The following is a 14318-nucleotide window of genomic DNA, read 5'->3' on the forward strand; positions in this document are numbered from 1 at the left end:
GGTTTAAGGATTAGCAAAATGTTGGATTATTTTTCTCCTCTGGCTGTAGCTGTCAGCTGTCTATAAGATTGTAGTGTGTGAAGTTTAAGAGGATGAGGTTAGCCTCTTATTCTTATGAGTATGCTGTTAATCCCTGGAAAGCCCATCAATAACCCAGCTGTAAGTTCCTTTATAAAACAAATTTGCCCTAGGAGCATAATGCATAGCCTGCTACCAAGAAGAGAAAATGAAATGGCTACAACAAACAAGGATCTTTTAGCTTCACTAACTTGTATTTAAATACATACCATCCATTTAAATTCTAGTAGTCCAGCCCTTTTATTAATTTTCCAAAGGGAATGAGCATTATTGCAAAGAAATCTTTAATACATCTTACTTCTCCTTTGGTTTAAGTTAGATTTTACTGAGAGTACAGCTAGGTGTGTGACAGATGCAGGGTTTGGCTTGAGGGCTTAGGTTCTTCTGAGTAGTCAGAGTGTTTTTTTAGTTATTAGAGAACTTATTGAAGCATTGTTTACTTTTAAATGTCTCCACACATTTTTTGATAATGATTTGTACTTGATTCCTCGGAAAAAGCATACTTTTTTTCTCTCTTTGAGAAAGTATAGAGCACCCAATTTTATGAGTTATGTCTATGTGTATTTGTTAAAAATTATAATTTATATACTATAAAATTCACCCTTTTAAGGCATATAGCTTAGCGGGTTTTAGTATATTCTTGTACAACCGTCACCACTACCTAATTCTAAAACATTTGTAACACTACAAAAAGAAATCCCATATCCCCATTATCAGTGTTTTTGCCCTGCTTCCTCTCAATCTCTGCAGTCACTTGGTCCTCCTGCCTCTGGATTTGCCTGTTCTGAACATTTCATATAAATGCAATCATATAACATGTGGCCTTTTGTGTCTGGCTTCTTTCACATGGCATAATGTTTTCGGAGCTTATTCATATTATAGCATGTACTTCAATTCTTTTTATAGATGAATGATATATTCCACTGCATCAATATCTACTTTTTTATTATTTTTAACCTCACCCGAGGATACTTTTTCATTGCTTTTAGAGAGACAGGGAGAGAGTGAAATATTGATGCGAGAGAGAAGCATTGATTGGTTGCCTCCCATATGCACCTGGACCAGGATTGTAGGCGCTGGGACCAGGGATCAGATCTGCAACCTAGGTATGTGCCCTGACCGGGAATTGAACCAGCAACTCTGGTTACAGGGTGATGCTCCAACCAACTGAGCCACACCGGCTAGGGCTGTATACCACATTTTTTGATCCACTCATCAGTTGGTGGACATTGAGGTTTTTTCCACCTTTTTGACTACAGCTACGAGTATTTGTGCACAAGTTTTTGTGTGGACATGATTTCTCTTGGGTCTCTACCTAGGAGTGGAATTGTTGGGTCATTTGATAGCTCTGTGTTTAACTCTTTGAGCAATGGCCAGACTGTTTTCCAAAGTAGTAGATGAGAACTCCAGTTTCTCTACATCTATGTCAACACTTGTTATTGTCATTTTTTTTATTCTAGCCATCCTAGTGGACATAATGGTTTCCTATTTGTGGTTTTGATTTTCATGTCCTTGGCGGCTAATGATGTTGAGCATTTTTTCACTAAAACGTGATGTGGTTTTGTAAGTGACTCTACCTAAATAAACATAACTTTTTAAAACTTACTGTAACTCAGGCCTCTTAAGTCCCAGGGTTCTGGTCGCCATCACAACTGTAACATTCATTGAGGGCAGATCAGATGAGCAAGTTAGTGATGATGAGGGCTGAGGTGGCCTGTGTGGATTAGCCGCAATGCAGAAAGAATAAAGATGAGTTCATTCCTTTTCAGAAGTTTAGGTCTTCCTTCGTCCTGTGGCCTGTCTACATATAGGCCATCTTTTTTTTTCCGTGTGTCATTCTTTGTGCACTACTGCTGCATTGAGACAGGGCCTCTCAATGGATTGTTGTTGGGTTTGTTTTTTTTTTTAATTGTCTTCAAGCGTCTTGAGAATTCTTGGCCCCAGAAAGCAGTTTCTGCTTGTTTATCACCCTTGCCCCTCTTCAAGCAAGAGGCCATTCACATAATGGGAGGTTTTCAGATAACTCCTGCAGCAGCGTCCTTGATGTTCCTGCTGCCACACAGCTCTTTCCCACTCTCCCTGCTTGTTTACTCTATCTAGCACACCAGTTTTCTCTTTGTGCACTCTCCCAAGGTAAGAATTGAGTGTTTTTAAAGAACAGGAAAATAGAAATCAAGTAAGAGTGATTTGGAGAGAACTGTCAACAAATACTACTTTTCACATTTTTTCCCCCTTTAAAAGTGTTCAAATACCAAGTGCTATAAATGCCACTTACTGTCATGCTTTTAGCATTAGAGATGCTATTTTGGGACATAGTTTTAGTTCAGATTGGGTTCAGTTTGTGATCTTTGTGATGTAGTTTTTCCTAATGTTATAATGGGATTAAATTCAAGTTGATTCAGTGGTTGGACTTAGCCTCTAGTGAGGGCGAGGTTGGCATTGGCCTTCACTTGCACTCTGGTGTCTTTTCCAGTTGCATAGGCAACTCTGGTGATGAAGCAAGCATGTGCTACACCTGGCTGAGAACAAAAACATAGAAACACTACACTATTACATTAAAGCTCTGAGTATAAACAGTAAAGTCAGTTTCATTATAGTAACGTAATTGACCCAGGCTGCTCTAGGTAGAAGGTGAATTAAAATTCTGAATGTGTGGCTGTTGTTTGACATGGACGGGGTTACTTTATTCCTTGTGGTTTTCAGTATCATTAACTCAGGGTTTGGTGTTTGTTTTGTTTTACTCATCCTGTTCAGATTGTTTGGGTGAGAGAAAGTACATTCATTACCTTACCCCATCCCCCAAACCTTTTGGTAATGCACCAGAAACACTAATATGTAAAAGTTACCTGTATAGGTATATCCTGAATAGTTTTTAAAATAGGAAGTTTTTTTGTTTGTTTTGTTTTGAATTGTTAGTGGTATCGGCTCTAGGAAGTAAATGCTCTTTTTGGGGGGAGGGGGGGTTTGAGTTGTGACAAGGTATTCAATGGTGATAAAAGGAAAGTGAACAAATGTTGAAAAGTACTTTTATATTTTAAGCAACAATTTGGCAAGTCCCTGGGTGTTCGAGAACCTGAATTCTAATGTGATGGAACAGAATTCCAGCTTAGATCTAGACCAGAATTTCTCAATCTCAGCATTATTAACATTTTGGGCTTGATAATTCTCTGTGGTGTGGGGCTGTCCTGTGCATTATAGGATGTTTAACAGTATTCTTGGCCCTCTACCCATTGAATGCCAGTAGCATTCTATCCCCTTAGACCCGCAGTTGTGACAACCATGACTGTCTATAGATGTTGGCCGGTGTCCCCAGGATGGGGAAAGGGTAGTGTCCAGATTACCATTTGAGAACCCACTGGTCTAGCGATAGCAACTGTATTGCTAAAAACCACCATTGCTCATCAAAAATGCCTTTTCTGATAGACATATTAACTGTTTTGCTTGTGTTCTGTGCTGTATAAATTTATAAGCATTAACTTAAGACAAAAGTTTACTGATTGTCATGTTGAGAAACATTTTATAGTTTCCCTGGTGATGAGTTCAGGTTTGGGTCTGTAGAGGACTGATATATGCAAATTCCCGTAATTGGCAGAGCCATTGTTTTTTGTTTGTTTGTTGAATTCTTTCTTTTTTTTTTCTGGCCACATAGCAATGTCAGTAGTTCTTTTGTTCTAAAACATATTTTTAAGTAGCATTCATAGTTTTTCTTTGGTGAAAGTGATATGCCCTGGGTTGCCTATCTGTCTCAGGTAAGCCTTGTTGAGAAAAAATGTTTTTCCAAGGACATGTAGGGCAGGTGGGCTGCCCATTTGGACTTGTTTCACTTTCCAGGATGTGGGCCCTCTATTCCTTTCAATAAATGTTTTACCTTAGAAACAACACTTCTTAACTCATAAGCATCTTATTCTGAGAGACTCTAGCCAGAGCTTTCTCCGTTTAGGCTTGATTCCTCTTTATAAGCTTCCTTGGAAGAAAGGTGGAGCAAAAGGTATCTTTTTCAGGTGTAAGGGACACGGTATTGGGAAGCGGAAACTGGAGAGTTGGCACTCTTTGAGTCGGAAACCTAAGAACAAATTACCATCTGCCACTGCTGAGTATGCATGGTGCAGGTGCATTTATTTCCCAGTAAACGTCCAATGGTATGTTCGTAGTGCTGCACGCCCTTAGATTCTCATTACCTGGGAAAGGGAGAAACATGAGGTCTTTTGTGAACATGACTAGGCTGCTGTGGTCCCAGGAGAAATGCTGTGCTGGGGAACAAAAGCTTTGCATTCATTGTTCTGGCTATGAGCCCCAAGGCAAGCCACTCTGTCATCTGTGAAATGGCACCAACCTCCCAGCCTCCTGTGTGTTCTGAGCTGAGGCCAGATAATGAAAACAAAAATATTATCTGGGACATTTACATGGCGAGATAAAGAACTAAATGTGAGACACTGATGGATCCCTGTTTCCTGGGTCTACAGTATCTTCAACAGTGGAGCCATCTTTTTGCTATCTAGTACGCCTTCCATTTTTACAAGATTTTGCTTTTGGAAAAAAAAGAAGAAGAAACTTTCAAGATGGCCAAGTTAAGGGTGGGGGAATCTAATTACCTTTGGTCATGGGCAGTGAGCTGTTTTTATAAGGGGAAAGCTTAGAGCAGAGGTGGGTGGAGGTGGAGTTGCCCATGGCCAGTTAGGCTCTTGGATATCCCCATTGAGTTATTAGCCTAAGTGTTGGGTGTAACCACACAAATCTACTTCTTAGCTTCAGGGGCAATGCCCCTGTATTATATAAGGTAACCTTTCTTTTCACTAACATATCAGAGAATACTTTCCAGTTCATTTTTCTAAAAACTAATTGGGTTTGGTAGGAAATCTATTGTTCTCCTTGCATATCCAAATTTTGCCTTTGCTCTGATGTAAAATTCCACCTCTGAAGTCATCTTTTGGTGACTCGATGCTGGATTTTGTGGGTAGTGGGGCTGTGCAGGGAGGGGTGGTAGGGTGGTGTTGTCAACACTGTAGTTTCCTGCCTTCCCCTTTGCTTAGCCTTTCTCATCTTCTTTTAATCAGTGCTGTGCTTAATTACCCCGCTGCTCTTGCTTGTGTATGCATCACTGCATTCCCCCCCCCCCCACCCCCCCAGAAGCCGGACATAGCTCTTACTCTCCAAGTAATGATAGTAATTGTTGGTAGGGCAGACCTGGTCCTCATCCTTCTCCAAGCGCATTTCTTATGGCAGGTGTCTAGTTCCTAATTAAGTGCTAATGAGCATGCCTAGTGGACCGTGATGCCGCTGCCAGCTTCTTCAGTTTTATGTCTTGCTATTGCCGAGCTCTTAAAAGGTGACAGAGCAAGAATTAGTGTCTTTTGGATGACAGGAAGGTGATTTTATGTGTAAAGAAATTGTTATTATGATCTCAAATGGCGAATGAGTAGTTTATAAATACTTTCCCAGAATGCTATTAATGCTGTCTGCTCAGACCTCTCCCCCTTTTCCATTTCCCTCTAATTAGAGCTGTGCTCTATTCGAAAGGAAATGGAAATCTAAAGAGAACATTGGCTCCTAAACATTTTTAAAAAGATGCTAGTAGTAGTTGAAGATTTACTATAAAATGATTTTGGACACTGATTTCTGATTTCTGCTTTTAAGATGCTGCTTTCTCTTGCTCTTGAGGGGAGGGAGCTTGTTTGGGATTCAGTTAAAGATCAGTGTTCTAGGTGGAAAGTACTGAAGATCTGGAGTGAAGGTTTAATATATTCAGTGCACACAAGGGGGTAATAAATAAAACAGGCAATTGAGTCCCAGGGAAGTGAGCACAAATCAGAATCTAAAGAATTTCCTAATATTACACCTTAGAAATTGAGCTTTAATCGTTTTTACTGTCTCATCAAAAACAAGTTTTATGTTGGACAGCTGAAAAGTGGCCAGATTTATGGTACAAGGGCCATTTCTTGGATACTTTTCCATGTCTGCTACATGCTCTTAAATATAATAGATGAGAGCAGTAATACTTTTTAATATGAAGGGATTTATAATCTCTGGAATGGGCTCAGTGGTAGAGGCAGTGGCATTTGGGAATGGGGACGTGGGTCACCATGCCTGGTGTCCCACAGGACTGGTGAGGGTGTTTTCCCATCAAGGTAGTTGGCTTCTCTGGGTCTCATTGTTTTCCTTATGGCATTGAAGGACTGGGTTTGGGGCATGGAGCTCAGAGAAAGTAAGGGATAAACAAGGCTTCTCCTTAACTAAGATTCTTCCATATGTCTCATGCACGGCTCCCTGCGACCTCCCTTTGTATGCGGTAGCACAGTGACCACTGCAGCCATTAGGGTCGTTCCCATATTGACCCCACTCCCCTCCTGCCTGCTGGGAGGCCCTCTGTAATTTCTTCATTGCTTTGAGCTTTGGTTCCTTTTGTGAAGTGGGAATGTCAGTACCTACTCAACAATGAGAGCTTAATGAAATAAAGACATGCAGTCCCTGGAGGGGTGGGGTACATAAGAAATGCTGGGTGTTCCTGCTTTCTGGGTTCTGTTAATAAAAGGTAATATTTTGGTTTTGTTTCCTCATACCCTTGTGGTGAGTTAAAGCAAGAAATGTTGGGGTAAAATGGAGTCACTTAGTAACTGAGGGCTACTCAGTTACTATACTGTAGGGTGCATATCTGTGCTTCCCCAGTTTTAACCTTTCTGAAATCAGGACAAGTCTTGAATCTGTGGCATCTTAGATTCAATGACATACTGGATTTCATCCGTTGAGGCACATAGAGATAGAACTCTAATATGTGAGTTGCTTACAAACTTTGGCTTGCTGATGATAATAAACAGCTACATTCCCAGGGGTTAGTTATTCCAGAAAGGGCACTATAGATCTGAGGATTGTATTTTGGGAAGATTACAACTCATCAGGTAAAAGCTTCTGATGAACTGAAAATGCTAATCACATTTTTTTTTCTTTTCCTCCCTCTGTCTCTCTCTTCACTCCCTTTGTGTGCGTGTCATCCTCCTGTTCTGTTCCCCTCCATCCTCTCTGTCATGTCTACTTTTCCCTGGATGCTGCCAACGCCGCCACCACCACCACCCCACCACTACCTTATCCTCCTCTTCCTCCCTCACCACCACCAACAGCAGCAGCAGTTGCAAGCTCAGCATCTTTCTCACGGCCATGGACCCCCAGTCCCCCTAACGCCTCACCCTTCGGGACTTCAGCCTCCTGGAATCCCGCCCCTGGGCGGCAGTGCTGGCCTTCTGGCACTGTCTAGTGCTCTGAGTGGGCAGTCTCACTTGGCAATAAAAGATGACAAGAAGCACCACGATGCAGAGCACCACAGAGGTGAGAGGCCGGGCAAGCCAGATTAGGACTTTGTCCCCACACTCATGCAGTGCTGCAAAGTTGTGTGCACCACTAAAGAAAGCCCCAACCTATTCAGAGAGCAAACAATGAGCTAAGAGGAACTGTCGCAAAGCTTGGCCACTGAAATACAGTTCACCCTGGAAATTCTCAGGGTTTAACGTGGGCATCTGTAGATTTCTCGATCTCGTTAGATTACAGGCATCTTGACATCTTGGCAACTGCCTAGTTAATGCCAGTGGCCTGTACCATATTATGGAAAACTGTTAACTGCTTAATTGGGTAATTTTCAAAGAAAGTAATGTTGTTAAATGGGGCGAAATAAGAAGTTAAATTTGAAAGTGAATGTGTTCAAATGAGAGGTTTGATAATTGCATCTGTTACTACTTAGTTTCATAGGCTTTAATTCTAGTATGCGTTAAATATTGGGCAAAATTGCACTTGACTAATTTTTGAAGAAAAGTAATTTATTCTGTCAAGAAATAAAAAATAGGCTTTGTGTATGGTTAAACTGTAAATCTTATGTTTACAAAATACTGTAATTTTCAGGAAATCACTGTATTAGGAATGTGCAATGACTTATATAAATAAAAGCCATTTTTAAAACTGTTTGGGGCTTGTGTTCTAATTATTCCCCCCTTTTTTTTATTTCTGTTCTTGCCTCTGTGTCTGAACGGGCATGTCTGTGCGTTTCTTGGTAACCTCGGGAGCAGACAGAGAACCGGGCACAGTAAGTACCCTAATGCCTGCTGCACATAAACACACCCCCCCACCTCCCTTCCTGCAGTGCATCCCAAGCTGCCTTTCTTTAAACACAGGCACAGACACACATATTCTTCTTCCCTGTCTCTCTTAGTACCAGGTTTTTTATTTTTTAAAAAATAAGACTATTCCTCTTCTCTCCCGCCCCCATCTTTTTCATATAACTTTTGTTAGATGAGAGCAATGTGATTCTGGGACAGAGCTGTTTGCTATGATCTGTGTGTGCCGCAGACCCACTTAAAAAATGTTTCCTGTTGCATTTTGAGTCTAGGTTGCCTGTAGGTTAAAAGAGTATTCATTTGTATCTTAAATCAGTTTTATAGGCAAGAGGTCACAGTCCATATGTGAAATTGGTTACTAATGTGTTATTTCTACCTGAACCATTTATTATCCTCTGCAAATGCATCTTAGTTGCTAGGTTTCCATATCTAGTTTTCTTTTCATAATTGTCCTTGGAGAGTGAACTCGAACTTAAATTTATTTTAGACTAAAGAACTGAGAGTCTAAGTTCTTAGAAAAACAAATCCAGTGGACAGGTGTTCTGTGCTTGGAGAGTGCATCCTTTCGCCAGCCTAAATCTTTCCCATTTTGCATAACGTGTGTTTGATCCGTGCATATATCCGCCAGTTAGCTGCGGGGAGATCTGTATCTAAAATGCATCTCTCAAATATGATCAACTGGAGTGAGAAATTGGCCCCTTTCCAGCTATGATAGCCTATGGTTTTTGCCTTTCTTTTTGAATATGGCATTATTTTGACCATCTTAAACCTTAACTGGTCAGGAAAAAAAATAAGATACTGAACTTTTAAATAATTCTGAAATTTTTTTTAATGAGTTTGTAGGGAAGATAAGTAATTCTTTTCATTCTGAAAATTTTGGTTTTTTCCCCTCCATTTTCTGTGTAGAACAGTAGTGACTTTAAAAATTCTTTTTGAAACAAATCTTGAAATACTTAATGTATCAGGTTGTGTTGGGGGAAGAGTGGATAATGGTGAAAGGAGAGGGTAGCTAGTTTAAAAGTTTTGGTATTATAAGTTTTCTCCGGAAAATGTCGGGGAGAGAAAAAATATATAGCTAGGGAATAAAATATCCTCCTTGCAAAGTACACACCCAAGTAAACTGACTTTGATTTATGGAGGTGACCTTTATGTTTGATGTTTCAGTGTTCCTGTAGATTATCATCTTTTCTGCCATGTCCATTCAGTAGAGTATCAAATTGAAAACCAAATTCTGGACCAGAGGACAGATGCAAGTATTGAGAGAGCCCACCTGTGTCCTTTAGTCTGCTGTAGGTTTTAATTTATTGAATTTTTGATTTCACCACATAGCAGTGCATATTTATTTATTGAGTGTTTACTATATGTAAGGTAAATGGGAAGTGCACCTGTAGTTTGGGATTTGTAGGCACACTTGGCATAAGGCCTTTCTCAAGGAACCAAGGAAAGGAGACTAAAGTGCTAAAAAGTAGACTGTAGAAAGTTTCAGCAAAAGTTTAGGCAGTCGTGGAAGGTGTACCTTGGCATGTACCTCTCTGAAATGCCAGTGAGTGGCAGGAACCAGTAGAGGTTTGCATGCTTAAGCTAGTAGAGGCATTTTTCAGACCTCCTTGTATATTTTTGAATGTGTCTGATCTCCTGTTTCTATTTTTGACTGAAAAATGTAAGCAAGAACTTAATTTATTGTGGAAGTGAGGGTGGGATGGAGGAAGGATGGTGAGTTATGTCCTTAAAAAAGATCAAACTAGTTCTTGAATTTCAGGCAGCTGTGGTTTGCTTTTTTTTTTTTTAATAAGATTTTATTTATTTATTTTTAGAGAGGCGAGGGAGAGAAACATCAATGTGTGGTTGCCTCTCGCATGCCCCCTACTGGGGACCTGGCCCGAAACCCAGGCATGTGCCCTCACTGGGAATCGAACCAGTGACCCTTTGATTTGCAGGCTGGCACTCAACCACTAAGCCATACCAGGCAGGGCTGTGGTTTACTTTTAAGTCCACATGTTGAGTTAGTAGTCAGTGAATGTTCAAATCAAAATGTAGATACATTGCATAAAGCAATCTGTAAAATAATATAAAATAAATGGTTACTTAATGTGTTATTTGTATGTTGCCTTTTTTCATATCAAATTTTTGACAAGTAATGATAATTTCAGAATATTTTATAACATTCAGAGTATTTTCAGAAAATATAATGTGTTTCCTGCCTAGTCGTTACAGAAAACTCTAGGTGATGATGTATAAAATGGAAAAACTATACTAGTTTGTAACATAAACATTTAATTAGGTCTGTAGGGAAGAATTAAATTGTTTGCTGTCCACATAAATGGCATTTTGCTGCAGTTATATAAATAAATAGCTCTTCAAACTTTGTGTAGAGTTGAACATGAGCCGCAGTGGGTATTAAGATGATGTGTACTATTAGCCTAAAATAGTACAGAACATATCTACAGTGGTTGAATTATGAAGTTGAATTTTACTTGGCAGATAAAGTTAGTTGATTGTTCTTTAACACTCCTGTTTCTTTTTCACCCAATGAGGGGTTAAGGTCAGTTGTACAGGGTAGAGGCTTTCAAAGCTTATGGTCTCAGAATCTTTATACCCATAAATTAAAATTATTGATGACCCCAAAGAACATTGGTTTATGTGAGTTATATACTTTGAAATTTTGCTGGATTAGAAATAAGACACGTTTAAAATCACTTAAGCAGATAAAGAGCTACTTAATTTGTATTAACATTATTTAACAAAGTAACTATTTTCCAAAATAAAACAATTGCAGTGGAAAGAGTGGTTTTGTCTTACCTGTTTGCAGATGTCTTTAGTACCTGGTTTAATAGAGGATAGCTGGATTCTCATCACCTTATGCCTTCTTTTGGTTGCAAAACATTGTATTACAGGAAGAAAGTCTGCCCTCAAAAGAGATGTGTAAGGGTCTGGGAACATCAGGCCAGTTCTTGGACCAAACTGTGAAAACCTCTGCCATAAGGCTGAGGATCCTGTTCTGAAAAATTCCAGACTGCCCCAGTCTTGTATTTTTCTGTTCTTCTTTCTATAGTGAACAAACATTATTTATATTAAGTGCAAAAACCAGAAACTTACATAGATCTAGAAACAATGTGGGTGTGTATGGATTTGTATCTGTAAGTCTGAAACCGGTTTGTAGGACATGTGTGTTTATTTTTAGTGACAAAATTATTCCATTTGCTAGTTTAAGGTTTATGGTAGGAAAACAATGAGCCTTAATGTAACCTGTTTTAATGTAAAACCCAGGAAATGAAAACATGAAGACTCTTTTTAAGTTTCTTGTTTCTGAATGGGATGAATGAGAAAGCCCAGTAACTTTTAAGAGGTTTCTTTTGCTGTTTGAGTTGTTTATAGATTAAGATTTGACTAGTGTTTTTCTAATTTGCAAAACTTCATAGTGGTGGTGGTTTTTAACATAAGCCTTCTGTCAGAATGCTATTTGCTGTTGAATAAAGAAATAATGACCTAAGAAGGTTATTTCAGTAGCAATGAACACATCTGAATTAGAGATGAGTTGCATTAAATTTTGGCTAAAGGGAACATCACTTCAATAAGTCTGCTTGAAAGACGTAGAATTAGAGAGTTTACTGAAAGTTATATGGCTATTAAGAAAATAGGATAGAATATGTGTTTAAACACTCATTAGTTTAAAAAAATATTTATGGGGCACTTACTATGCATAGGCCAAGCACTGTTTGAGTCACTTGTTGCCATTTTGCAGTGATATCTATTAATGTTGCAGTCAAATATTTTTTGAATGAAAATACTGAAATTCCTGACCCGTGTGAACATGTAGAAAAGGGAGGAGACTTGGAGGTGATATTTGGGAGAGGTTCCAGAGCACAGAGGATCTGTGGACTTAGGCAGGGTTCATAGATGGGCTTCAGAGGGTTCTTGAACCCTTAACAATTGCATGTAGTGTTCTGGGTCAGTGTTCTTGTTACCAAATTCTGGGGAGAGGTCATAACTTTCATTAAATTCTCAAAAGCGGTTCCTGGTCCAGAGAAATCTAAGTACTGTTCATCTACATTAGAGATCATAATGGTACAGTTATCATTTTATCAATAAGGCACCAAGCTCAAGGAGGTTGGGTGCCTCTTATCACATTTTTACTTAGTTAATGGCAGTTGAGAATTAGATCACATCTCTGAGGGACTGTGTTGTCACTCCTGTAACTGGCTTCGAAAATTATCGGTCTCATATTTAGAACTTAACTTAAAAGTAGTTACACCAGCCATTGCAGTGTTTAAGGTGGTGTCTTTATTTTGTTTTTCTTCTCTACTTGTTCTGCTTGCCTAGTTAATTGGCCAAGGTAGGGCAGGTCCAAATCCTAGTTCGGGACCACCCATCATTTCGCTTTTTTGCTCAAAACGACACTCAGCATGTTGGAGAGCTCAGGAGAAAATAAAGTGTGAGGCTTTCTTTGGAGAAAACTTTATTGTTGGTGTTTTTCTAAAGTTTTGTGTTTGAATATCACATTATCTCCCAGTGGGCTCTTAGGAGTGTGGCAGCATGGGGGTGGGGTGATAGACAGAACACCTGCTTGGACTAAGGCACTAAGGCACACGTCAGGGGAGTTCGGACCGCACAGGCAGGATTCTGCAAAGTGGTGATGGCGGCTGCCTCACAGGGCCAGGGTGGAGGAACCGGGAACACCAAGTCATCAGTCATAACATACAAGCCTTTAGGAACATCCTCCCCCTGAGTACCTGCTAGCATGACAATGAATGCATTATTAGTCATGCTCAACGAAGTTACCCGTTTCCTTTTTCAAATACAACAGGTGAGGCAGTTGTGGAGATTAGGGCCCATGTGACACAGTGGCAGTTACTGGTGTTTTAGTGTGTTGGGACCATGAAACTGGCCTCAGCTTCTTATGAACTTGATCATTCTTGTGATAATCATCCATCAAACCGTCTTGTAAATGGGTCTAGGAAAAGGTAGTTTTGTCTAAGTGTTTATGACTTTATCTTGACCTAGTGCATGTCAAGGAATTGCCTGAAAATAAGGGATGAAACTGAGATGAGTCACCTAAAATTTCAATATTTAGGCCCAGTAGAAAACACTGAAGTTTTCTTAAGCAGTTGCCTCAGCAGATTTCCCTTTTGATAGAATTTGAAACCATGTGCTTTAAAAAAAATGGCTCCTCTGGGAAAACTGGCATCACTGTCATGAGAAGGGCGACCCCCTGAAGAAAGGAAAGCCCCAGTTGCCCTTCTTGGTTTCCGGGTTGGTAGTAGTGGTGTGTACCTGTAACAGGTGAGCTGTCTGTTTATTGTGGGTGCCCTATCTCACCAGGTGGATATTGGAGCCTGTGTGTGATTGGAGAATGTTTAGGGTTTATCTCCTTGTGATTATGCTGTGTAGAGGGCATCTTTAGTCTAAAAAACAAAGAAGAGCAGGTAGAGGCTATTTCTCCAAAACCTTTGTAGACTTGGTTTGTATTCTGTAAGTAGATAACTTGATGCCCGCCGTTTGGAGCAGGTTTTCCAACATTTTGTTTTCATTTTGGCCCCATCATCTTTTCATGCCCTTTGGAATGCAGTAGGCAACAAACTCTGGGTCTCCCATCTTTCAGTAAGGAGAGCTGAGCGTAAGAGCCATTGGGCGTCCGAATAACTCACAGTCAGGTCCTGACCCAGCGCTTTCTCGTTTCAGGGCCTGGTCTTGCAACAAACGTACCTCATTAGAGGCTGCAGAAAGAACAGTAACCCCTAAGTAGCCCTTCAAAAACATGCTTTTAAAAAAAGTTGGAAGTACGGATTCGGTTTTTGCTGTGACCAAGGTCCTGATTAGAGGAATGAAGGCATTCTGAGTTCATTTACAAATTCTCTTAAAGTGATTATATTTATTGTCAGCTCCTAAGTTTTCATTTATTTTGCTTTCCCTGGAGAATGGGGTGGAGAGCAAGCTGGGGACATAAAAGGTGATGCCTAGGGCATCATGTTACTACTTTGACTTACTCTTCCAGTCCAGATACTGACTGGGTTTGTGTGTCTCCTGCATGGCTGCATCCCTTTCCAGGAGTCCTCCTGACTGCCCCCCCTCTGCATCTGACAGCACTGAGTTCCTAGATCAAGGTTCAGGGACACATTGGTTCTTTCTGTAGTTTGCATTTTGACT

At 40.1% G+C, this 14318-nt stretch overlaps 1 protein-coding gene across 3 annotated transcripts in view; it reads left to right on the top strand.

The window, feature by feature from the left end:
- TLE1 (TLE family member 1, transcriptional corepressor) overlaps nucleotides 1-14318 on the top strand; it is an 81910-nt gene that overhangs the window by 33689 nt on the left and 33903 nt on the right. For 2 of the 3 annotated variants that reach the window (XM_024560030.3, XM_024560031.3), the window contains exons 7-8: nucleotides 7191-7395; nucleotides 8127-8143. In XM_024560030.3, coding sequence (XP_024415798.1) covers nucleotides 7191-7395; nucleotides 8127-8143 — 222 coding nt within the window. The remainder of the gene's footprint in view (nucleotides 1-7190; nucleotides 7396-8126; nucleotides 8144-14318) is intronic. The other variant, XM_045195171.2, reaches the window with a different exon arrangement.

The sequence above is a fragment of the Desmodus rotundus genome, chromosome 1 (assembly GCF_022682495.2).
Source record: "Desmodus rotundus isolate HL8 chromosome 1, HLdesRot8A.1, whole genome shotgun sequence".
Classification (NCBI taxonomy): Eukaryota; Metazoa; Chordata; class Mammalia; order Chiroptera; family Phyllostomidae; genus Desmodus; species Desmodus rotundus.